At 42.4% G+C, this 23149-nt stretch overlaps 1 protein-coding gene across 1 annotated transcript in view; it reads left to right on the top strand.

Moving 5' to 3' along the window:
- Positions 1–1071: 1071 nt before the first annotated feature.
- Positions 1072–23149, top strand: part of LOC128741029 (neurotrimin-like) — a 52149-nt gene continuing 30071 nt past the window's right edge. Inside the window, exon 1 of the mRNA XM_053836603.1 lies at positions 1072–1162. Within this exon, the coding sequence (XP_053692578.1) occupies positions 1072–1162 (91 nt within the window). The remainder of the gene's footprint in view (positions 1163–23149) is intronic.

The raw sequence follows: 23149 nt of genomic DNA, 5'->3' as shown, positions 1-23149 counted from the left end.
GGTCTTGGTCTTGGTCTTGGTCTTGGTCTTGGTCTTGGTCTTGGTCTTGGTCTTGGTCTTGGTCTTGGTCTTGGTCTTGGTCTTGGTCTTGGTCTTGGTCTTGGTCTTGGTCTTGGTCTTGGTCTTGGTCTTGGTCTTGGTCTTGGTCTTGGTCTTGGTCTTGGTCTTGGTCTTGGTCTTGGTCTTGGTCTTGGTCTTGGTCTTGGTCTTGGTCTTGGTCTTGGTCTTGGTCTTGGTCTTGGTCTTGGTCTTGGTCTTGGTCTTGGTCTTGGTCTTGGTCTTGGTCTTGGTCTTGGTCTTGGTCTTGGTCTTGGTCTTGGTCTTGGTCTTGGTCTTGGTCTTGGTCTTGGTCTTGGTCTTGGTCTTGGTCTTGGTCTTGGTCTTGGTCTTGGTCTTGGTCTTGGTCTTGGTCTTGGTCTTGGTCTTGGTCTTGGTCTTGGTCTTGGTCTTGGTCTTGGTCTTGGTCTTGGTCTTGGTCTAGATTTTCCCAGCCCAGCATATTTTTGATAAATCAATGTCCCATCTGCTGTTGCTTATGTTTTATATAGGTGATTCACCTGATTGATAGCTATTAACTAGTTATATTGTAATTATAATTTACCGATAAATGCATATCAGATACTAATACGTGAATCAGTGAATTAACTAGCTCCTGCACAAAACAACAGTCGAGTTTCTTTCGCTCGACACCTACAAACGCAATCCAAAATCGAAAGGACGAAACCCAATAGTGACAATCTAGAAAATGCCGAATAAAATCGAATCAATATGTAAATGCAGTTGAACACCTTTCGGGACGATAATGAAGGTGACCACCACCATGTCAACGACCATAGGCTCAACCGGAGACTGCTGTTGCTGCTTTGCGCCGCTTTCAGTGGTGCCCGCGTAAATCGGTGTAATTAAACGCATGTATTTACGGGCTGCAACGCTACATTACGCCAGCCGGTAATTACTGAGCCCCAAACACACTTCATAGTGCAACAGCAAACTAGAGTCGAGTGACGAGACGACTGACGACAGCCGCCGCCACTACTGCTACTACTGCTGCTGGTGGTGCCTACGGCAGCAATGACTTCGTCGCTTCAGGCCATGTTCCGGACGGTGGCTCTACTGCTGCTCGAGCTGGTAGCCACTTGTGTTCAAAAGGATGTCTCTGGAAGTAAGTTGATTTTTAATTTTACTAAATGATATCCTTTTTTAATTGCTGACAGCTTCTGAAGAATCTAGCTCTGCCCCGCATAAATTAATAAATTCTTGGCAAGATAATTTCATTACTGTTTGCAATCAAAACGAGCCATAATCCATACTGTATAGAATGTGCATCGTAGATTACATGTCTAGTTAAAGCTATGTGAAGAGAGGTTTTGAGAGTTCTCTCGAAATCCATTACCTCTTCAAACTGAATCTGCCTACTTGTAATAGCTGAGCTAACTAATCACATTAGATTAACCACTAAGTTGCATACATGATGCAACATTCCTTACGGCATTCCTTTCGGGTTCTGGTTCAACTTCAACTGTGCTTCACTACCGGTGATTTTTTTTATCAACGATTAAGGCTAATCCCACATAAACAATGCTTGCACTATAAAATCATCACTTGTTTACGATTCCATTAATTACAATACACACAGAAGAAAGGGTTGTGCTTTGTTTCAAACAATTACCTTCTGCATGGAACAAAATACTATCAACATGACGGCATTTAAATATATGTGGTACCATTTATACGATTAGCAATCCCTAACGCATGCCAATGTTTAGTTCGTATAACAAGAGGAAATGAGATAAATTCCACGCAAATGTAAAATATTAAGGCGGTATTCAATTGTGACTTTTTTTCACAATAAACGACAACAAATCACCCAGTTAACTTCATCATCAATTTGTTCATGTACCTAGAATCACCCCTGTTGTTGATTGAACTACGATATGTTCACGTAATAAATTATGACTGTTACTTATAAACTACTTCTGCCTGTTTGGGTTCCAGCTTCAGTGTAAGGCTTCCGAACACAACTAGCCGAGTTATACAAACACTCATCAGAAGAAATACGCAACCCAACCCAAGCCGACAATCATCACACTGAAGGCTTTCACTTTGCATCGATGAAAGGCTCTGTTTGATGCTCTGACCTCGTCTAAGTCGCTTCGACTAACCAACTTCGGGCGACTGCGGCTGCTGCAGCAAGCAATACCGAGCTGCTCCGCCTTATGCCTTAAAGTTTCCTTTGGCAAACTTGTACTGGCACATAATAACTTCAACCTTTACAACATAGTTTTCGCAAGCAGGACTTCCCCTTATGCCTGCTATACGTAGAACCGGCTAAGATGACGCCATCTGACGTCGAACTTTGCTAATTAAAATTAATTTTCACACCAAAGACTCATGCATACATACATACACACACACACGCGCGCGCCATTTATGCAAGAAACAGGATTGATGGTTGCTGCTTTACCGCCGCTGCTGCGGAAGGAAGTCAATAGTTTATCAAATTTATCGCTCCTCCACGGGTCAGCCATCATGGGCACTTGACCTGTTTCGGGGTACCTATACCGTATGGCAGTGGCAGTCCGTCGTAGTAATAAACAAACGCCGAAGAGGTGTGCGCTAATTTTTTCGACAATTACAATTTGCCATTTCTCGCGCCAGCCTGGGGCTCAACTGCAAAAATGACCACCCAAAAGCTGTTAAACGATTTGCTGTTTTTCCCTTTCGAGTTTTCCTCTTTACTTATGGTGTTTTATTTTCGTTCAACTAACGGCGGCGTGAGCACAAACGTTTGATTAAGCATTTTCTGTCGATGTGAATCTGTGCCGGGCATGCAAGAATGATATTTACACGTCGACGTGGACTGGTCGGTCGGTCGGAGACAGTGAAGGGCGGTTGAAGGTTTTCAGTCAGTCAGTCAGTCAGACGGGTAAAATGAGCTAATAATTGTCCGATGTTCGGTGGATGATGGTGGGAAAACTCGACAGCAGACGAACTGCCATCATCAGTGTCGTAATCAATTAGCTAGATTCTAATCTGAATCTAAAGTGGCAGTCGCTTTGTGACGGGTAAAAGAGCATGGGCATGTAATGTTTCATGTTTTTTGGGAGTTTCATCTTTTCACATTCGACTATAAGGTGAATCGTTATACAACGCGAGAAAGACTAACGGCAATTTGAATATTAATGATTCATTTGTTTCCATACAAACCATTTCTTAAACTAATTTCCAAGGACTTTACATCACGAGCTTTTTCCGAAACAGCTTCGTAGAATATTTTTTTAAATAAAGGTGAGGAAAATTTCCTCGGTAATCGAGAAAATATATAATCTGGAAAAAGTTTTCTGCAGGATTTTCCACGAAGGTATAAAACTCTAAAAACAATTTGAAAACAGTCTTTTTTTCTATATAGATATATAGAGCTACCGTTATATAGTTTCTACAATCGACCAAGGGAACATTAGAAGAAAATAATGAAACAAAGGTGTTGAGTTGATAGTGTCCAAACAGAATGGGACAAGGTGTGAAGTGGAAAGAACGGCAAATTAGGTACGGAAGATTTATTCATTTTATTATTCAACTTCTCAAACTCACCTGCAAATTACATCGTACCACGACAAGCTCTCCGACAGCTCGGTTTCATTGCTAAAATTGCACAAGACTTTCGTGATCTTCACCGGTTGGAGCCGCTGTACAGTTCCCTAATACGCCCGTTGATTGAAAATGCTTGCAAGGATTGATGCCCCCTATCATTTGTCGTGGAATCTGCGTATCAAATGAGTACAAAAACGATTCCTGAGGCTTGCGTTGAGAGACTTACCACGGCGCGATCCAGTGAATCGGCCACCGAATCCCGATTGTTGCCATTTATTTGGTCTTCAGACACTTGAGCAGCGTAAGAAGATTCAACAAGCAGTGTCGGACCACCTTTGGATCGTATGAAACAAAAACTGCCTGAATCCAAACTTTTTAAGCTGTTGAAAGTTGTTTCTATGTTACTTTTTTCACTCTTTCATCTTTGGTACTCCCTGTGCTTACACTTTCTAGCTCCTTTCTTCTTCTTCTTTTTTTTAGAAAAAGAAAATTTTCTCTTACTTTTTGACGCATCGTATCGCAGCTATCCTGTAACACCTCGCTTAATTTTCCTGGGGCTGGAGCTGATCAAAAGACTGCTTTAATAACTTCTAGTTAAATGTGGCTTCTATATGTCTTACTTCCATATGCTTATCACATTTTGTTTTTCTTTTCATTTTTTCATACTTTTGCCTCTCATTTTTCTCTAGTTTACTATTATTCTTCCTGTGTATAGTTTGGTTTCAATATTTATTTTATTCATCTTCTGTGTCTATTTTCCTTTCTGGCTTCCTATTGTCCTTTTGCGACAAAGTTTTTGTTTTATTAACTTCTTTCTGGATTTCATGTTTTCCTTTAAGCAACTTTTTAACTTATTTCTTTATTCTTTTGACTTTATTTTTATTTCCGTTGCTTCTCCACTCACTCCCATCATTTTTAGGGTTATATGTATCATTCTGTTTTCCATTTGGCTACATCTAACATTTGTTTTATCTCCTCTATTGTGCCATTTTTCTAGATTTTTCTATATGCTATTATTTTTTTCTCCAGTTCTCTTGGATTCTCCAGTTTTTTCCTTTTTGCTTGTCCTTTGCATTTTCTTGTTATTTTTATGCTTTTCATTACTTATTTAGTGTATTGTTTTAATTCATGCAGCCTCAATTTTGTACATCTGGTTTTATTTTTCGTTTTCTTCCATACTTCGCTGCCCTCTGTCCATCTTCACTTTTCAATCTGTATTATAACGATTTTCTTTCAGTTTATTATATATTTTCTCTCTTCTAGTTTTGCTTCAATTACCCTTAATTCTTTTTGTACAGAGCCAGTTTAGTTTTACCTAGGCTTTTACGTTCTTTTCTTATTCTTCTTTCTATTGCATAACATAGGCTTAGCCACGAGGGGAGTTTTGGGGGTTTAACCCCCCTTCTCAAAGGCAAATTTTATTTGGAACTGTCAAAGTCAAACTTTAACTGACTTTCTCAAATATTGATCAATTAATCATGTTACCATTTAATGCTACTACCATTTTATAGCTCATGTAGATCATATGGTGATTAATCTATTTGGACAGGCGTAACGCGTACTCTATTTGGCCATTGACGACAAAAGCAAATGGCCTTTGCCCCAACCCTAGCCCTAGCCCAAGCCCTAGCCCTAGCCCTAGCCCTAGCCCTAGCCCTAGCCCTAGCCCTAGCCCTAGCCCTAGCCCTAGCCCTAGCCCTAGCCCTAGCCCTAGCCCTAGCCCTAGCCCTAGCCCTAGCCCTAGCCCTAGCCCTAGCCCTAGCCCTAGCCCTAGCCCTAGCCCTAGCCCTAGCCCTAGCCCTAGCCCTAGCCCTAGCCCTAGCCCTAGCCCTAGCCCTAGCCCTAGCCCTAGCCCTAGCCCTAGCCCTAGCCCTAGCCCTAGCCCTAGCCCTAGCCCTAGCCCTAGCCCTAGCCCTAGCCCTAGCCCTAGCCCTAGCCCTAGCCCTAGCCCTAGCCCTAGCCCTAGCCCTAGCCCTAGCCCTAGCCCTAGCCCTAGCCCTAGCCCTAGCCCTAGCCCTAGCCCTAGCCCTAGCCCTAGCCCTAGCCCTAGCCCTAGCCCTAGCCCTAGCCCTAGCCCTAGCCCTAGCCCTAGCCCTAGCCCTAGCCCTAGCCCTAGCCCTAGCCCTAGCCCTAGCCCTAGCCCTAGCCCTAGCCCTAGCCCTAGCCCTAGCCCTAGCCCTAGCCCTAGCCCTAGCCCTAGCCCTAGCCCTAGCCCTAGCCCTAGCCCTAGCCCTAGCCCTAGCCCTAGCCCTAGCCCTAGCCCTAGCCCTAGCCCTAGCCCTAGCCCTAGCCCTAGCCCTAGCCCTAGCCCTAGCCCTAGCCCTAGCCCTAGCCCTAGCCCTAGCCCTAGCCCTAGCCCTAGCCCTAGCCCTAGCCCTAGCCCTAGCCCTAGCCCTAGCCCTAGCCCTAGCCCTAGCCCTAGCCCTAGCCCTAGCCCTAGCCCTAGCCCTAGCCCTAGCCCTAGCCCTAGCCCTAGCCCTAGCCCTAGCCCTAGCCCTAGCCCTAGCCCTAGCCCTAGCCCTAGCCCTAGCCCTAGCCCTAGCCCTAGCCCTAGCCCTAGCCCTAGCCCTAGCCCTAGCCCTAGCCCTAGCCCTAGCCCTAGCCCTAGCCCTAGCCCTAGCCCTAGCCCTAGCCCTAGCCCTAGCCCTAGCCCTAGCCCTAGCCCTAGCCCTAGCCCTAGCCCTAGCCCTAGCCCTAGCCCTAGCCCTAGCCCTAGCCCTAGCCCTAGCCCTAGCCCTAGCCCTAGCCCTAGCCCTAGCCCTAGCCCTAGCCCTAGCCCTAGCCCTAGCCCTAGCCCTAGCCCTAGCCCTAGCCCTAGCCCTAGCCCTAGCCCTAGCCCTAGCCCTAGCCCTAGCCCTAGCCCTAGCCCTAGCCCTAGCCCTAGCCCTAGCCCTAGCCCTAGCCCTAGCCCTAGCCCTAGCCCTAGCCCTAGCCCTAGCCCTAGCCCTAGCCCTAGCCCTAGCCCTAGCCCTAGCCCTAGCCCTAGCCCTAGCCCTAGCCCTAGCCCTAGCCCTAGCCCTAGCCCTAGCCCTAGCCCTAGCCCTAGCCCTAGCCCTAGCCCTAGCCCTAGCCCTAGCCCTAGCCCTAAAATTTATGATTATAATCACCTTAGAAATTGATGATTTTTTTAGATAGATTGCAAAATGGGCATATTTTAGAGAAAAAAAATTTCTAACAAATGCTTTTTCAAGTCCTTAGCGGAAAATACTGTATAAATGGTACAAGTTTTTGTTAGAAAAATTTTTTCTTTAAATATGCCCATTTTGCGATGTATGAAAGACTTGTAGGCCATAAAATTATCTATCTGCAAAAAATTTTCATCAATTTCTGATATCTCCTTTTATGGAAAATCGATTTGCAGTTTTTAAAATGCGCTTTTTTTCAGAATAGAATTTAATTTTGATTTTTTCAGTATTTTTTATGCAAATTCAGAACATTTTCTAAAATTCAATAGATCATTTTTTGACGTGCCAGGGTTCCATGCTGTGGGAATAAAAATGCTCGTGACACGAAAATGTGATAGATTTTGAACGAAAATAACTCAGTCAGTTCTGTACGGATTTTGCTGGTTTGCGCACCAATCGATTCACAAAATGTGTGCCTATTCTGTGGTTTTTACAAAAAGATGGATTTTTGCAGCTAACTGCTGGAAGTTTCACATTAAGTTGAACAATTTTAGTGAATATACATAAGCTATCAGCCAATCACGTTTGAGCATTTTCGAGTATGAAATCGATACTTCCAATGCATTTATTTGATAGATGTGAGAGTAAAATTCATCGTTGTTATAACCTTCTAATCTATTTATGGCCATTTTACTGGATATTGGATGGAATATTGGATATTTAATATCTCAATTCCTCAGCTTTTCCTTTTATGTTAAGTCTCTACAGACAATCTGAAATGCAACACAAAACACTATCAGTTTTCGTTGCTACGTGTTGCAAAACCAGTAACCACACTTAAATTTTTTTACCGAGCACCGTAATTTTTTGACGAAATTAGAACTGCTGAACGTTCGGTAGAAAATTCGATATTACCAGACGTTAGTGAAGATCCTGAAACGTTGACATGTATCACCGAATTTTTTACCGAACATTCAGCAGTTCTAATTTCGTCAAAAAATTACGGTGTTCGGTAAAAAAATTAAGTGTGGCAATTTCGGGACCTGCTGATAGTACATTGGCAAGGTACGCCCTTTAGTTACGTAGATGATGGAATGAAAGACTTTGAAAAGAAGGCCTCACTTTGAATCCCCGTTCTAATGAAACATAGACTACTTGATCACATAACTAGTACGTAAATTTTGCCGGTTAGCTCCAAAAATAAAAGTAAAAGTCGCGGAAGTAGGAAAAATATCACCATGGGTGATAAGAAGTCACTATGGTACATATATAAGGTTCTGAAGCAGGTCCACTGATAATTCTTCAAACGAAATGAGTACGAACGAATTCCTGCCGAGACTTCTACTCTGACTCACTACAATAATCGCTTTACGATTACCTCTCCCAAGAGTCAAACTTCTAGAAATCTGCTGTATGCAGAAAACTTGAGCAAGTCCATCACTTACAATCGAGTTTTTGGTACGGTTACCTGTGTACTTGGTAATTCTAAGTAAATGTTGCAAAAGTTTTATAAATCATCCACCAATAAATCTCTTTAAGAGCGATTGTGAGGAATGTGCTGCTCGAGTCAAAAATGCTGATACCTCTTTAAAAGCCACCAAATAATGATTGAAGAAGCCTTAGAATAAACTTTCTTTTCAATGAAACAAACTTATCAAATTCTTTCTATCATCAAAACCAATTAAAAATGTTTATTTATGAAGTATACTTATAAATAACTGCTCTGCGTGATCCTACGTCAATAGGCGGTAGTGTCTCTGATGCAACATTCCACTTTTTGTAGGTCCTATAGTTTTCGAAAAAAATTAAGCCCTTTTCAAAAGTTAGTCTAGACGAATGTTGGAAAAGATTTGCATACTTAGTTTTGTGGCTTATTTATTTACATGAACTCTTTATACATACAAAGTTTAATTAAATTCTGATAGGGTCATGCCAACTTCTGGTCGAGTTGGCGTGAAATCCATCAAGTATTTTGACGTAGGACTACGTCTTACGGCAAGTTTTGAGATAGGGTGTCATTCCAAAAAATCGAAAAATGCGAGCGTCACGAAAAATGAAAGGTTTTGAGCGCTAATAGCTCAGCGGTTTTCCAATCGATTTTCAATATTCTTACACCAATCGATTGGAAAATCTTCTAAGAATTGACCCAAATAAAGAAAAGTGTGGATTCTTGATGTTGAACTATTGAAAAATTGAAAATAATGAACCTATGTTTTACCAGAATTCTCGCTTCGTGATTGGTTGTTGGAAATGACGTCATCAAAGTAGAAACGCGTTTTCACGCTTCGGCTTATAATTCAGTCAATTTTCAATAAATTTCCAAGATATTTACACCAATTGATTGGGCAATCGATTGAAAATATTGAAAATATAGAAAACTATTGATTTTGTTTTTGAAAATGAATTTGAAAAATTGTTGTTTTTGAATTGATTTTGAAAATTTGAATTATTTTCATATTTTTGCCTTCCCTCGTCAGTGCTTCCCTAGCACGGATGACAGAAATATATACGATATAAGCTATGGGTTAAGCTTCCTTATGATTGTATTTAATTTACGCCCTATAGATTCCGATCGAAAATTGTTGAGCTTCAGCTGTTGCTGCTTCCCACGGATAAGGCAACGAAGACATGCAAATTCACCAAGCGAGGTGTTGGAGCTGGAGCACTCAATGATCGCTGCCGTGATGGAATATCTGGCAACAGGAGTTCTGGAATTGGGAGGACAAATGCTGCTCGCGACAACGAAACGATCAGAATTATCGTCACTTGCAGCTGGCCATCCGCAACAACGAAGAGTTGAACAAATTGCTGTCCCGTGTCACCGCTGCTATGAGAAGTGTCTTTTCGAACATTCAAACTGTTTTGTTGCTGCCCAAGAAGACGGAAAAGAAGGCTTAAATTTCCAGCATATCACGTTGAAAAACCGTTCTTTTAAGAACGAAACATATGTTCATGAAGATTTGAGGAATTTTCACTCACAGATTTAAATTCTATTTAACTTAGATTGATCTGATAATTCGCTTCTTTGCAATAATTTTAACCGATCACCTCGCGCTGCTGTTCGCTTGTTGCTGGTGGTTCATTTCGTTGCCGTGATGGCATAGTTGGCTGCTGAAGTCCTGGAATTGGCAGGAAATATGCTGCTCGCGACAACAAAACGACCAGAAGCATCCCACGTCACTTGCAGCTGGCCACTTGGAGTGGTATTTCTCGTGATTCAGGACCATACACGGACGGTTTCGTTGATCTCATAGCTGCTGAGGCTTGCCGGTTGGTCCGTTGCAACAAGCCGTGCCTGGTTAGCGGTTATCGGTACTCCAATTTACCGAACAGAGAATCACATTAAATGCGTTAGTGCAAGTTTATTGCAAGCAGGAGTTATGATAATCAAACAATCGATTCTTTTAAGGACCACACAACGATTGAAGAGTTTATTATATTTTCTTGCCCAGTTAATACCATAATTAACACAGTCAACGAGGGAAAAGTTGAATTTTTCGCCATTGCGGACGACCAACCAATGACGGTAATAAGTTTTCTGGTCACAGGTGACATTTTCTGCGACTTCCAATACGTCTGCAGGTTGTAAATGCTTTATCCGTGTCCTTTTGTAAGCCGCAGAAAAGTTGCGCAAAATTTTCAACTTTTTGAAAACTCGCGCGTACCGTCTACCGATTACCAAAGGAAAAGCACTATTCAACGTAGAAACATATCATACAAATTTATTTACTGTTTGGTTTAGTTACTAACTTGGTTTCGTTTTAATAAAATAGATTCAATCAATTCATGGATATAACTCCAAAATCGGTTGAGGATTGAATGTATACAATGTTTCTACTTTGATGACCGTTACGGATGTAGCTTGTATACATGAAGAATCGTATTATTATCCCGCATTTTGCACCTTACTGGACACCGCAGTCTAAAAGTGCGACTGGCACAAAAAGTGCGACAATGCGAATGCTGTGAGTGAGAAAGAGAAAGAGTAACAACTGCAATGTTGCTGTTTTGTTTTGTCATATACATTGGCACTAGAGAAAACAATCTGGATTAATCCAGGTACAGCTGCGAAGCACAATATATACATGGATACATCCTACTATCGCTACAAAGAGACTTACGTGGTCCTACGTCACTTATGCGGTCGTGTCTTGTGCACAACCCCTCTGATTTTTTTTTAAATATTAATTTCGTTCATAAGTCGATGAACTACGCCTGAATTCAATTCCCTAAAATTCTGGGAACTCAAATTGTTGAATAATTTTGAAACGAATTCAGAAACTAACAGACGACTCACGCTGCATGATGTTTTTGTCATGCAAAGTTTAACCTTCATTTTTGATTTTCTTTGATTTCACACCCGCTTATTGCATTCACGGAAAGTGAAAACGCCATATCGTCGCCAACCCTCACCTAGCAGTACACTTTGTTCTGTTGCTGTCCCTTGATTGTTTGTCAACCTGCTTGATGGAACAAGGGGAAGGGAACAGGAGACAATTCCGATGATAAGTTCAGTGGGGTACTTCTCACGACACGACATTAAACTGTGAATTGACGACGGAAGGGATAATGCGCTCGCCGGAGAAGGGCCAGAAAAGCGCGTAAAGTTGACGAGCAAAAAAGGTTTCGGGCTGCTGCTTTTTGTATGAACCAGTCCGGAAGCAGTCGGAGAGTTCCTTTTGTTTTACTGACTGCAAAATGCCGTCTGTAAAGTTTGCCTTATCTGGCTGACCCAGGGGAGGCGTTTTTCGACGGTCCGTAGGTAAAAACTAGGCGAGGGAAAGGATTTCTTTGTTCCGGATCTTAATCTGCAGGAATACGATGTGGAGAAATTGACGATTGCTAAAATTATTCAATAATTTGATACTCTTTGAAGGGTTGAAAGGGAATTCTGAGATAAGCACGGATTTTATACGGCCAATAACAAAAACGAAATTATTCTATTGTTTGAATCGAATACCTTAACATTTTTCTTGATTTGAGATTTTTCCCTCCTCAGAGCAAACGCAAACACTGCACGGTCACGAAAAGCTTACACAATATTTCCAATTTTTCAGCAAACATAAATAGCTCTCACGGAATATTGTTTATCATTCCGAAGGGATTGCGTTTATTTAGGTTTGGAATGGAACGTCACCCCTTTCTCGGCTGACATCTCATCTTCAGCCGGCAAGGCAAAACTCACTATTCCGGTCCACTTTGAGGGTAAAGCGAATGGGGCGAATTCATTTGATGTGTCAACAAATTTGGGCCTAGAAAGCTGGTAACTACCTTCGACGGAGCTTGTTTAACCTTCGTGCAGTGATTATTTGTCTGCGCTGATAAGCTTTCCATTGGGGACTACCGATGGGGAATCGACGAGTTGATACAAGTACATACGGTGATTGTTCCTTTTATGAGGAAACAAAAAATTGACGTACCATCGGGGAATTTCAATTTTTATGTTGCAAAACTGTGTGAATATTTTCGGAGAAATTATGAAAACATTTAGATGGAATAATTTACTATTCCCATCTCTGGAGCACCATTGCAGAGGCCCACAAAACAGGATACATATGTCGTAACAACCTTGAAATCTGCCAAAGCATCCATTCATTCTGTCTCGACGACAGGACGCCCTCTCGACGCCAATAAACTCAATCGTTTCCTCACAAACCCTTCGAAGTGGCACAGCCATGTGCCACCGGCAGGTGTATATATTTTCAGCATCCTCTTCGAACGGGCATGCTCTATCAGGACGATGTTTGCTCACTGCTTATAACGTACGACACGCGCGTCCATAATCCACTTTCCGGTGAATAAGCCAAGGATTCTGGCTTGCTCCATGGTAAGCGCAATCTAATACAAAGTAACAAAACAACGTGGCTGCAACTAGGCCTGTCTGCCTGCCTTCCTGCCTGCCTGCCAGCATGTAACGGCAGATTCAATAAGCCAGACCCGGAGCCAGAAACCAAACTATAATTAAACAAGAACTAATTATTTAATTACATCACTAATACCGCAAAAAGGTTAACACCAAAGTTTATAACACTTGACTGTGACTCGGTTTGTCGCTTCGCTGCTTCGCCTGCTTAAGGGGAAGTTTCGAAACGTCGGAACCAAAAGCAGGCAAGCAGCCAGGAACAACCGTACCTACTTGCTCTTTTGAATGGCGGAAAACGCATCGAACAAGCTTTTGTCCGTTGCTTCCATTGTGTTGTTGTTGTTGTTGTTGGCTGTTGACTTGGATTTTCTTGAAGATGTTACACACAAGACAGGTACCGTGTTTAGCTTAGTTAGAACAGTGCGTGTCGTACCTGCTGCAGCAACAAGTGCAGCAAGCGAAAATCCATCCTCCACCCTGCCTGCGGTGGTTTCGGGCTGATAGTGATACGAACACTCTACCTATATGCACTCGAGTGCCCAGCCAGCGTAGGAGCATTTAACGGAGATTCGGTTTGGATTAGTTGCTTGAGTGTAGGAAGCACACAAGACGGTTCTTGTGAGGGATTTTAATCCTGTTAATTTGACTTTGCAATGGTGGGGCTAGATTGAATGTGGAAATGTCCATCAGAATGGTGAAATTTATTGTCTCAAAAACTCTCAACAGAAATTTTCAAATTTACGGAGAGATCGTTTGTTTCCATGTATCTTAAACAGAATATTTTTAGAAGAATGCAAGTAAATTTGTCAAATTTCGATCGAAATATATACTTTTTGTTCGAGCTATGACTGAAAACATCAATTGTTTCGGCTAACAATTCGACTAATTGATGCTCAATTGATGCTCCTAACGACGAATTTATTGCTCCATTCTTTCAGAAGAAAAACAATTTACTGCTAGTTTACTGCTAAGATAAAGTTAAAAGCGTAATGTCCGAGAGTGGTACTTCCGGTACCGATAAATCGACCTGACTATGAAAATAATTTAATACTTAGTGTATGCTCCACAAAACAACTTAGTTTCGATAACATAGAAGGTCATTTGCCAAATCGGGCTTTCGAAGCGATTTTAGACGATCCAACTGAAATAACCCGTTCAGCTGCGAGTTGTCGCTGATAGTAAACAGCTGCCTGTATGAGTGACTTCTTGGACATATTGGTAAAGTCATCCCTCTTGAGTGACCATACTCACTCACACAGTCATCGCTTGGCCGTAGCGAGTTGCTAGAAATGATCGACATCCACATCGGAGAAAACTTTGCCCTATAAGTGATTCTTCCTTCCTTAGACTTGGAGAACTATCATTCATATAGTCGACTGCTTGCTTAGAGGTGGACTTAAGAATTTCTTAAGTTAAGGGTTAAGGAAATTCTAGCAGATTTAGTTAACCATAGTAAATTTACGAAGGTTTCAAGAGTTTCGTCAAAGGATCCTACTAATAGTAATCTACAATCAGAATCTCCTCGTCTCAACAGGTCAAAAAATTGGTCAATTTTGCTGTATAATCCCATAATGTTTTCTTGGTGGGAAACTTTAATACCGATTTGCTCCGGCCTAGTAACAAACGTACGTTATTTGAATCGATGCTCCGTACTCTTTCTCTGTCATCCATCAGCAAAGAACTAACATTTTTTCATGGTGGAGGATGCTCGCAGCTTGATTTTTTTCTAACAAGCAAAAACGAAAACGTCTTGAATCTTGTATCAGTTGATTTCGACGTATCACGTTTCTCTAGTCTTATTGAGGTTACACCAATTTTGATCCATATATCTTAGACAACGTAATTCTAACTATCCTCCGGAGTCAGTCCTACGCGATGGACAAACCGAACGATTCCATTGACATTTTCAATGCACATATCAAAAGGGCCCATGTTATGTCCAACCCTCTCCGTGTCAGTACCAATCGCCGTCGCTATAATCCGTGGTTCACTGACAGTGTACATCAGTCTCTGATCGAGCGTGACTGAGTGTACAAGGACTGGCTACGAGCTTCAACATATTTGAAGGACGTGAAGCGGCAACAATGCAAGGCACTGTGAAATCGCACCAACACGAAGCCAAACAAGAGTATCTGAAACGTTTATTTGAACAGCCTAACTCCGTCGAAAACCTTATGGCAACGTTTAAAGAGTTTTGGAGTCGGTAAGGATAAACAGTAACGGCCTTTTGATTTCGACCCAGATGGTCTTAATCGTGCTCTCTCAACTAACTTTACACACAGTTCTGGCCGGAATTGAATATCCAGAACACGACTGGGAAGTCGTCAACGCTAGCTGGGACATCAAGTGGAACGCCGTCGGAATGGACGGATTGCTCATTAAATTAGTTAAAGTTCATCCTTTTTTGACAGTGAGGAGGGATTCTCTTCCCATGGCTATGGCTGAATATTTTACTAACTAAACTACTTTGACGCTTTACAAGCCAAAAGCTGAGGTGACTCTTGCTGTATCAAGAATTCCTCTCCATTCTGCTCGATCCTGGGCTACTCGGCGCCAATTCGTTGCGCGTCTCGACACACGCAGGTCGGCTTCAACCTGGTCGAGCCATCTCGCACGTTGGGCCCCTCTATTCCTGGTGCCGGTGGGGTTCTTGAAGAGAGCGGATTTCACTGTACAGTCATCCGGCATCCTTGTGATGTGGCCGGTCCATCGTAGTTTCCCAATTTTCGGCAGGTCCATGATGGGAATCTCTCCAATTAGTGATTACAGCTCGTGGTTCGTACGTCTACGCCAGTCTTCGCTATCCATTTATATTCCACCAAAAATAGTCCGCAACACTTTTCGTGCAAATACGGCAAGTTCACGTATGTCTTCCGTAAGCAAAGTTACAGTCTCAAAACGGTAGAGAACTACCGGTCTGATTAGTGTTGTGTACATCGTCACCATTGTGCCGCGGCGTATGCTCCTTGATCGAAGCGTCTTGCGAAGGGAAAAGTAGGCCCGACTTCCAACTTGAATTCGTCGTTGAATTTCCTTACCCGTATTACTGTTGAATATCATACAGGACAGTCCACCCACTTGCCGTAGTCCTCTGTTCGATTCAAAGGAATTCACAAGTGCTACCGAAACACGCACGAAGCACATCACTCGCTCCAGGGTACTTTTGACCAGCCACGCCAGTTTGGCTGGAAAACCGTTCTCGTGCATTATCTGCCATAGTTGTTCGCGCTCAACTGTATCGTATGCTGCTCTGAAATCCACGAAATAAGGTGATGCGGCACATTGTACTGTCGACATTTCTGGAGGATTCATCGGAGAGTAAAATTTGATCCGTAGAAGCACGGGCCCCCATAAGGCTCGCCTAGAGCCTGGGGGGTTCTGTAGCCGCAAGGTTACCGAGTTTGCTTTGACAAGCGAATGGTCATGGGTTCGAATCTTAGTAGAATCAGGCCATTCGATGTCAAAGTGACTCTAGCATGGGTTGTTCTCAGGCCCCTCATCACCCTTCCTTCATGCTGAATTCTATATTATTCCGATATGGCCTATTGACAGTGCAAAAATGAGACCCTTACAATAAAATGCATTGGTTTTGCCACGCCAGGGATGGCTATAATTGGGGACTGCGCGCTGTCATGTGAAACGAGGTGGGTAAAGTAGAGAAAAGCATTGAAGGAAGGGTACCCAATTACACACAACCACGCATAAAAAATTCAATAAGCATATCGCTCAATCCATCGCGATTACAGCAAAAATAAATGCAGTGCGGGTTATACAGCAAATACCCGGGCGATATTATAATAGATCAAACGTTACTGGTCACAGTGATGAGTCCATACAGAAAAAAAAGTTCGCTCAATACTGCCCTACGAATTCTCCTACTATTGAGGATAGACAACGCAACAAAATCTGGGAGACCACCTTGTAGTCGACGTTGGCCAGCGTAATGCCGCGGTAATTACTGCGATTTAGTCGATCGCCCTTTTTGTAGATGAGACAGGCCACACCTTCCAACCGCTCCTCCGGTAGTTTTTCCTCCTCCCAAATACTTGAAATTATTCAGAGAAGCGGTTCTTGGCCTTTTTTGTAGAGTTCTGCCGGGAGTCGGTCCTTTTTGGCGGCTCTATTATTCTTCAGTTGACTAATTTATTTCCGGATCTCTTCGAAATCCGCAGCCGGCACGCTGCTATCGTTTGTAGGTACTCCTAGGTTAACTTCAGTTGCGTCTCCTTTCCTTTATTGCCGTTGAGCTCCATTTGTCGACCACCTCACACTCCTTTGTGACTTGGTTGCCCTCCTCGTTCCTACACAGGCTTCGGTGTGTAGCCTTTAATAGATTGGTTCACCTTTTCATAGGACTTGCGCGTGTCATTAGCCCAGAATAGTTGTTCTAGCTCGTCACGAACTCTGTCTTCCTTTTGGCGCTTTTTCCAACTTAGACTCGTGGTCAACTCATTCCGCGCTCGTCGATGCTTGGCCAAATTCTTCTTCGTGGCAACATGTAGATAGTTTTTCCAAGCTCCTTGTTTCCTCTCCATCGCTTGTTGGCATGCCCCGTTAAACCACTCGTTCTGTGCACTCGAGGTTTCTTCGCCAAGCACCTTGGTTGCAACCTCTCTGACGGCCGAGCGTATCCTGCTCCAACCGTTTTCGAGGAACGAACAACCAGTTCCAGAGAAGAAGCGCAACCAGCACGCGCGTGTAGTCTTCGTCAACTCACGGGTTGTCTAACTGCCATCCCAATTGTCATCCGAGGAGGGTTACATTTTCGGAAGGTTTATAACGCCAATAGCTTTAAGTGGCACATGTAATGATCGGAGTCAATACATGCACCCTGTAGGAAGCGTATATTGGTCATGCTTGAGAAAAACCGGCATCGATGAGAAGATGTTCGATTTGGTTTTATGTTCTTTGATCAGGTGAACTCCATGTGGCTTTGTTGATCTCGGGAGCTGCAAAGTTGATGCATCGCTGATCGTTATCGTTCGTGCCGGTGTGCAGACTGTGGGACCCGGTAACCAGTCTATACATTGCTCCCTACCGATCTGGGCCTTCATATCCCCGATGACGATCTTGATAAATAGTGAATAATCTCGTTTCCAGCAATTGCTCAGGAAGATCGTTAATAAACATCGAGAACAGAAGTGGTCCTAAAATTGATCCTTGCGGGACTCCGCTTGTTACGCTAGCCAAGTCTGTTTTTATGCCGTTGAGCTCAACACATTGTGATCGGGCGGACAGATATGAATGAAGGAGCTCAATAGCACAGTCTTGTAGTGAGAATATACGTTTTAACTTTATACAAAGTAAGGCAGGGTTGATTGAGTCAAAGGCTTTGCTAAAATCGAGGAGCACCATAACTGTAGCAAACTTTCGATCCAACGCGCATCGAATATCATTTTCGATTTTGATGATCGCTATGGTTGTGCTGCAGTGCTTACAGTATCCTGACTGGAGGGGGCACAGCAGACTATTTTGCACCAAATAGTTATTCAGTTGTTTTGCTATTAAACCTTCAAAGATTTTTGAGAGAGCGGGAAGAATGCTGATTGGACGATAATCAGCCTCGGTGGAAGGATTTTCCTTTTTGCATTAGGAACAACGCGAGCAACTTTCCAGTCACAAGGGAAGCATGACGTAGTTAATATACAATTAAATAGGTCGGTAATAAAATGCAGCGTGACACAAAGTGTCCTTTTTAGAACATGCAATGGAATTTGATCAGTTCCGGCAGAATCACATGTGGCCGAATTGAATTCGGTTAACACATCATCTTAAGATAAACAACTGAAAGCAAAATTTTACTGACTTATATCCGCAGTATAATCGTAAAGATGTGTGGGATTAAGTTGAGAAACAAAGTATGTGTTAAGCAATGATGCACTGACGTCCCCGCTGCCAGCTCTAGAAGACGCCTGTTTAACACCCAGCTGTTTGATGTTTCTCCAAAGTTTGTTTGTTGAAAGTTCAGGGTTAAGATGGGAAGATTCACAATATTTCTTAACCGCGTAAAATTGTTCCACTTACTAAGACATTGCCAATCTCTTTTCCAGCAATTGTGTGCATCCAATCGGTTTTTAAATATCACATTTAAATTCTGAGTGATCCAAGTCCAAGGACATTTGGGATCGATACTCAATATATCATCTCGGCAGCGATACACAGTCCAAACAGTTCGGTACATCATCGTGTCGGCAATCATCAATGTCGTCCAGATTCCTACCGCGCCCAAAGACTCCGCGACAAAGACGATCCGTTGCATTCAGTTGGTTAAATAATCAAAACTTGGGCGATTCCTTTTGGCTGTAATTTAGGCTTTTCGCACATGTCATGTCCTTATTTCGTGGCCTTTGTTCTTGCCGAATATTCCGAGTTGAATTTTCTTGATTTTTCGTAATAGTTTAACGTTTAGCTAAGTTGCCTTGCTAGGGTCACGCTGCCGACCCTCGTGATGGGGCTGCCACCTTAGATGTAGTGCCGAGGCAACACATTTCTCAATTCCGCCGCACGCTCCGAATCAGCCGCTGCCGTGAGCCGCTCCTAGCCTGGAGCGCAATTCTCGTTGAAATCAGACCACTACTAACACTAAGTCTTCAAATATTGGAACTTTTGTACATGATTGGTTAAAATTGGTTAAAAATTAGAATTAGAGTTTTAATACCTTGAAACAGTGAACTCGTTCGTCAAGGGGTCCGACAGTTTAACCGAAAACTTTAATTTTCAGCAAATCTTGACATCTCTGTCATGTGATACTTCCTAAATTTGCAATGAAACAACTAACAAAGGCATAGTTCTGTAAAGAAGAAGAACAGGGCTTTCAAATGGAGTGAAATTTTATTTGGCGGTTATCTTTGATTATGAAACAACCAATTATCTGTTAATTATTGTAATATTTCCAAAATTTGCTATCACACAGACTACAGACGACACGGTTTTGTAAAGAGAAACGATAGGGCTTTCGATTGAGGTGAACAAAAAAATTGGCGGCCATAATATTTTTCTTAGCAAATGCGTAAGGAAACGTTAAACGAAGCTGAAACTGTATTTCGAAAAGCAGTCTCGATCGATGGAATCGTCAAAAAATTTAGAATTCCAAAAACGACGCCAGAAAAGATAAGGTGAATTCGAGTTATGCTGTTGAACGAAAGGGCATTCAGACTGCGATTTGAAATGGTGCGGAGAAACTCGAGCTGTATTGAGTAACTGCAAGTGCAGAAGCAAGATATCCGGTCACTAAGAGAGAGTATTGATGCTAAAAAAATGTAGGAAAATAATTGAAGAATATCAAGTTGTAAATTGAAAAATTAACACTTTATTTATAATCCTATGTTCACACTTCTGACCATCCATCTTAATATTTTTATCATTTTTCTTATTCTTATTTTTTTTATTCACTTACGAAAGTTGACTTTAAAGGCTTGATCTGTCAGTGCTGTCGGCTTCAGGTTCACTGCTGGGTGCATCCAATCGGCGACTGATCTCTAGTTCGTAAAGCCGCTCACAAAGTTCTTCATGTTCCCAGTGAGTCTTCTCAGTTAATTGGCTGGCGGTCAGCTCTTCGCACATTTTGGGGTTTATGAATTCGAATATTTTTAGCACATTACAGGCAAAGCCGATGATCGCCCGATCCCAGTGCTCTTTGCTAAGTCGGTACAGGGCCGGAAACATGATCGGCAGAATTACGTCATGGTAGTCCTTGATCAGCGATACAACATATTGGTTGTGCCAGATGTACAGTGCCTGATGGGCCACCTGAACATGTGGACTCGAGACACACTTGGCGATCTGTCGAAATAGCGGTTCCTTAATAATAATGAATTGATATGGTTTGATAACGTCCAGTATACATCCGATCTCATCGAGGAACATTATCTCCTTCTGGCAGCACGTCTTTGGCCAGAACTGAATCAGCCTGCATATCACTGGCTCCGTTTGCGCAGGGTCCTTCACCAGGAACTGAGCCACACAGTTCGCGAGTTGTTTATGGTACGCCGATAACCGTTTCGCTTTGTGCAGAGGCAGCAGGACTTTCATCAGAAACTGCTTGTGCTCCTCTTTGACCGGCACGTTGTACCCAGTGATTATAGAATTCGAAATCTTCAGTAACTGGCGGATTCCGTTGAAATGTTCCGTTTCGTACGCAAAGCGTAAAAATATGTTATTGATTTGCTTGCGGATAAAGGCACGTAATCCCGTCACTTTATCATATATATGATGCAATGCGTCCTTTAAAAATATCCGTTCCTTCTTGTACTCGGAATTAAACAGCTCTAACAGGTGCAGAATAAATTTTTGGTCAATTGCCTTCTCGGCAAACGTCGGCTGGAAGTCAGATGCGTACAGGAAGCGTAGAAACACGTTATACACCAGCTCCAGATGAGGCCAAGACGCATCGATCGCCGGTTCACTCTCTTCCGGATCGAAATCCAAGTAGTACAAACTTCTCGGCAGTGGCCTAAACAGATTTACTGATACCATTTTGATAATTTCCGGGTATAAGTTCTCCGTCAGTACGCCAAAGCCGAACTCGAGGTACGTCACCAGTTCGTTCAGTGCGGCTCGCTTGATTTCCTTCCCACTGAGATCCGACTGCGCGTCCACGAAATCGTACCGAACACAGCACTGCTTTAACTTCGCGATGAACAACTCCTCCTGCTCCTCGCCGGCTCGGTTCATTCTTAGCCGAGGTAGCGGTTGAAGTTTTACTGCATTCTCGGGACTAGGGTCCCGCGAAGGACGCTCAGATTTTTCAGCATCCTTTTCCGGCGACGGTTTGCTGGGCGGATCGACGATAGTTTCGGACGACATTGTTGCTTGTCTAGGACTTCCGATTACTTCTGGATAATGAGTGCTTCGGTCGTTGGGAATTGAGTTGTAAACTAAGTGCTGATAACCACAATTATTCAATGAAAACTCGTATTTGACAAGCTTAGAATGAAATTCACTTCACATTTTTAACACCTACAAAAAGAGAGCTGAGTATACAAAACTAACGAAAATGGATACTTGTTTTTTCTATGATGTCCGTCGGCAGCTGATTCCTGTTTAGAATGGAAGTAAATGATAGGTAAAGTTATTCCTAGCATTTTTGGCTAGTATTGGTGCGTTATACCTGCCCTGAATGGGTCATAGCCACGGGCAGGCAGTAAACTTGCAGGTAGTTGAGTTAAGAACATAAAACGCCAACGCACTCAGTACGTAAATGTCTATGAATTATAAAAATTACTACCTACTTTGGCACTCAATTTTGGCTCAATTAGCCTAGTTAGCTTCGAGGTACGATACTGGGCTGTCAAGTCGTATGTTCAAATATCGCTGAATCTAGCCAGTGCTGCTAGAGGCAGTAGGATTGTTGCACTGGACTCGGAATTGTCCTGTAGTATACCTAAGAATTTCAGGGCAAACATCGACATCTTCCCTGGAACATCAAACTTATACTTGTAGTGGGCAAGACTTTTCGCGACCGTATTCTGTTTTTCGCCACGGTTCGGGGCCTGCTTTATTTCTTCAATAGTGCGTACTTTGAAATCAATAGGTTTTTTATTGGGGTTGATGAGATTTTCCGATTGGAGCAAAAATATTTGAAATCCATCTGGAAACCGCCAAGCTATTAGCGATCGAAACCTATTATTGTTTGTATCGCTCGTATTATTCGATTTTTTGCAATGACACCCTATCCCAAACCTTGCCGCAAGACGTAGTCCTACGTCAAAAAATGACTTCGGCACTGGGCTCTACTATTTTTTATAATAACAGCAGTAAATCTAAGCTTGATAAAACTAACAGATTTATTACGGTTTGATGGGCAACCGTGTGCCTTATTGTATTGCTACCCCTCACGTGTAGTGAGGCATCTACGTGCATATGCATCATATGCATCTTCGTGAAAAACAATCTTCAGAGCTAATATGTATTTTAGCATACTGAAAAACTTTGTAAAACATTTGAAAGCAATAAAAAAATTGTTAGCAAAGTTATTGATCATAATTGATTTTAAAGTGCTCCTTTTTGGCACATCACTATATTTCGCAACCGCGTAGAACACATTAAAATAAGCAACTCTATCTGTTTTCCTTAACGAGCTATAATAAATTCTATTAAAAAATAACTCATTTTTCAATTATTTTTTTATGAGATTCCTTCAGAGTGCTCACAATGGAAATATTTTTTTTATAGATACAATATAGTACTTTCACCTAATGGAAGTCTGGTTTGTGCGAAGCTGCCCGAGGTTGTCAAAAAAATTTGAATAATGCAAATTTTTTTTTAATTTATTTTATAACTTATTAAGGCTTGTTCGCGACAAAATCTGGACACCTCAATTTTGCAATAAAACAAATTTCCTAGAAGTTTTATCCATGAAACAATTTTATATCATTTATGTGTGTATCGTTAATAATAATCAAACAAATTAACATTACTTATTTGGTCTGCATAAAAAATTGGCGAACTTTGGAGTTTACCCTTGCCATGAGGGTCAACGCAGACTTGTTGGCAACCAATTTAGCTGCGATTGTCCAAGATTTTCGAAAATTTATCTGTTGTTGTTGCTTGTTGTTTGTGCTGGGACAGC

Source organism: Sabethes cyaneus, chromosome 3, assembly GCF_943734655.1.
Source record: "Sabethes cyaneus chromosome 3, idSabCyanKW18_F2, whole genome shotgun sequence".
In the NCBI taxonomy this organism is placed as follows: Eukaryota; Metazoa; Arthropoda; class Insecta; order Diptera; family Culicidae; genus Sabethes; species Sabethes cyaneus.
This window is presented reverse-complemented; position numbering and strand designations above follow the sequence as displayed.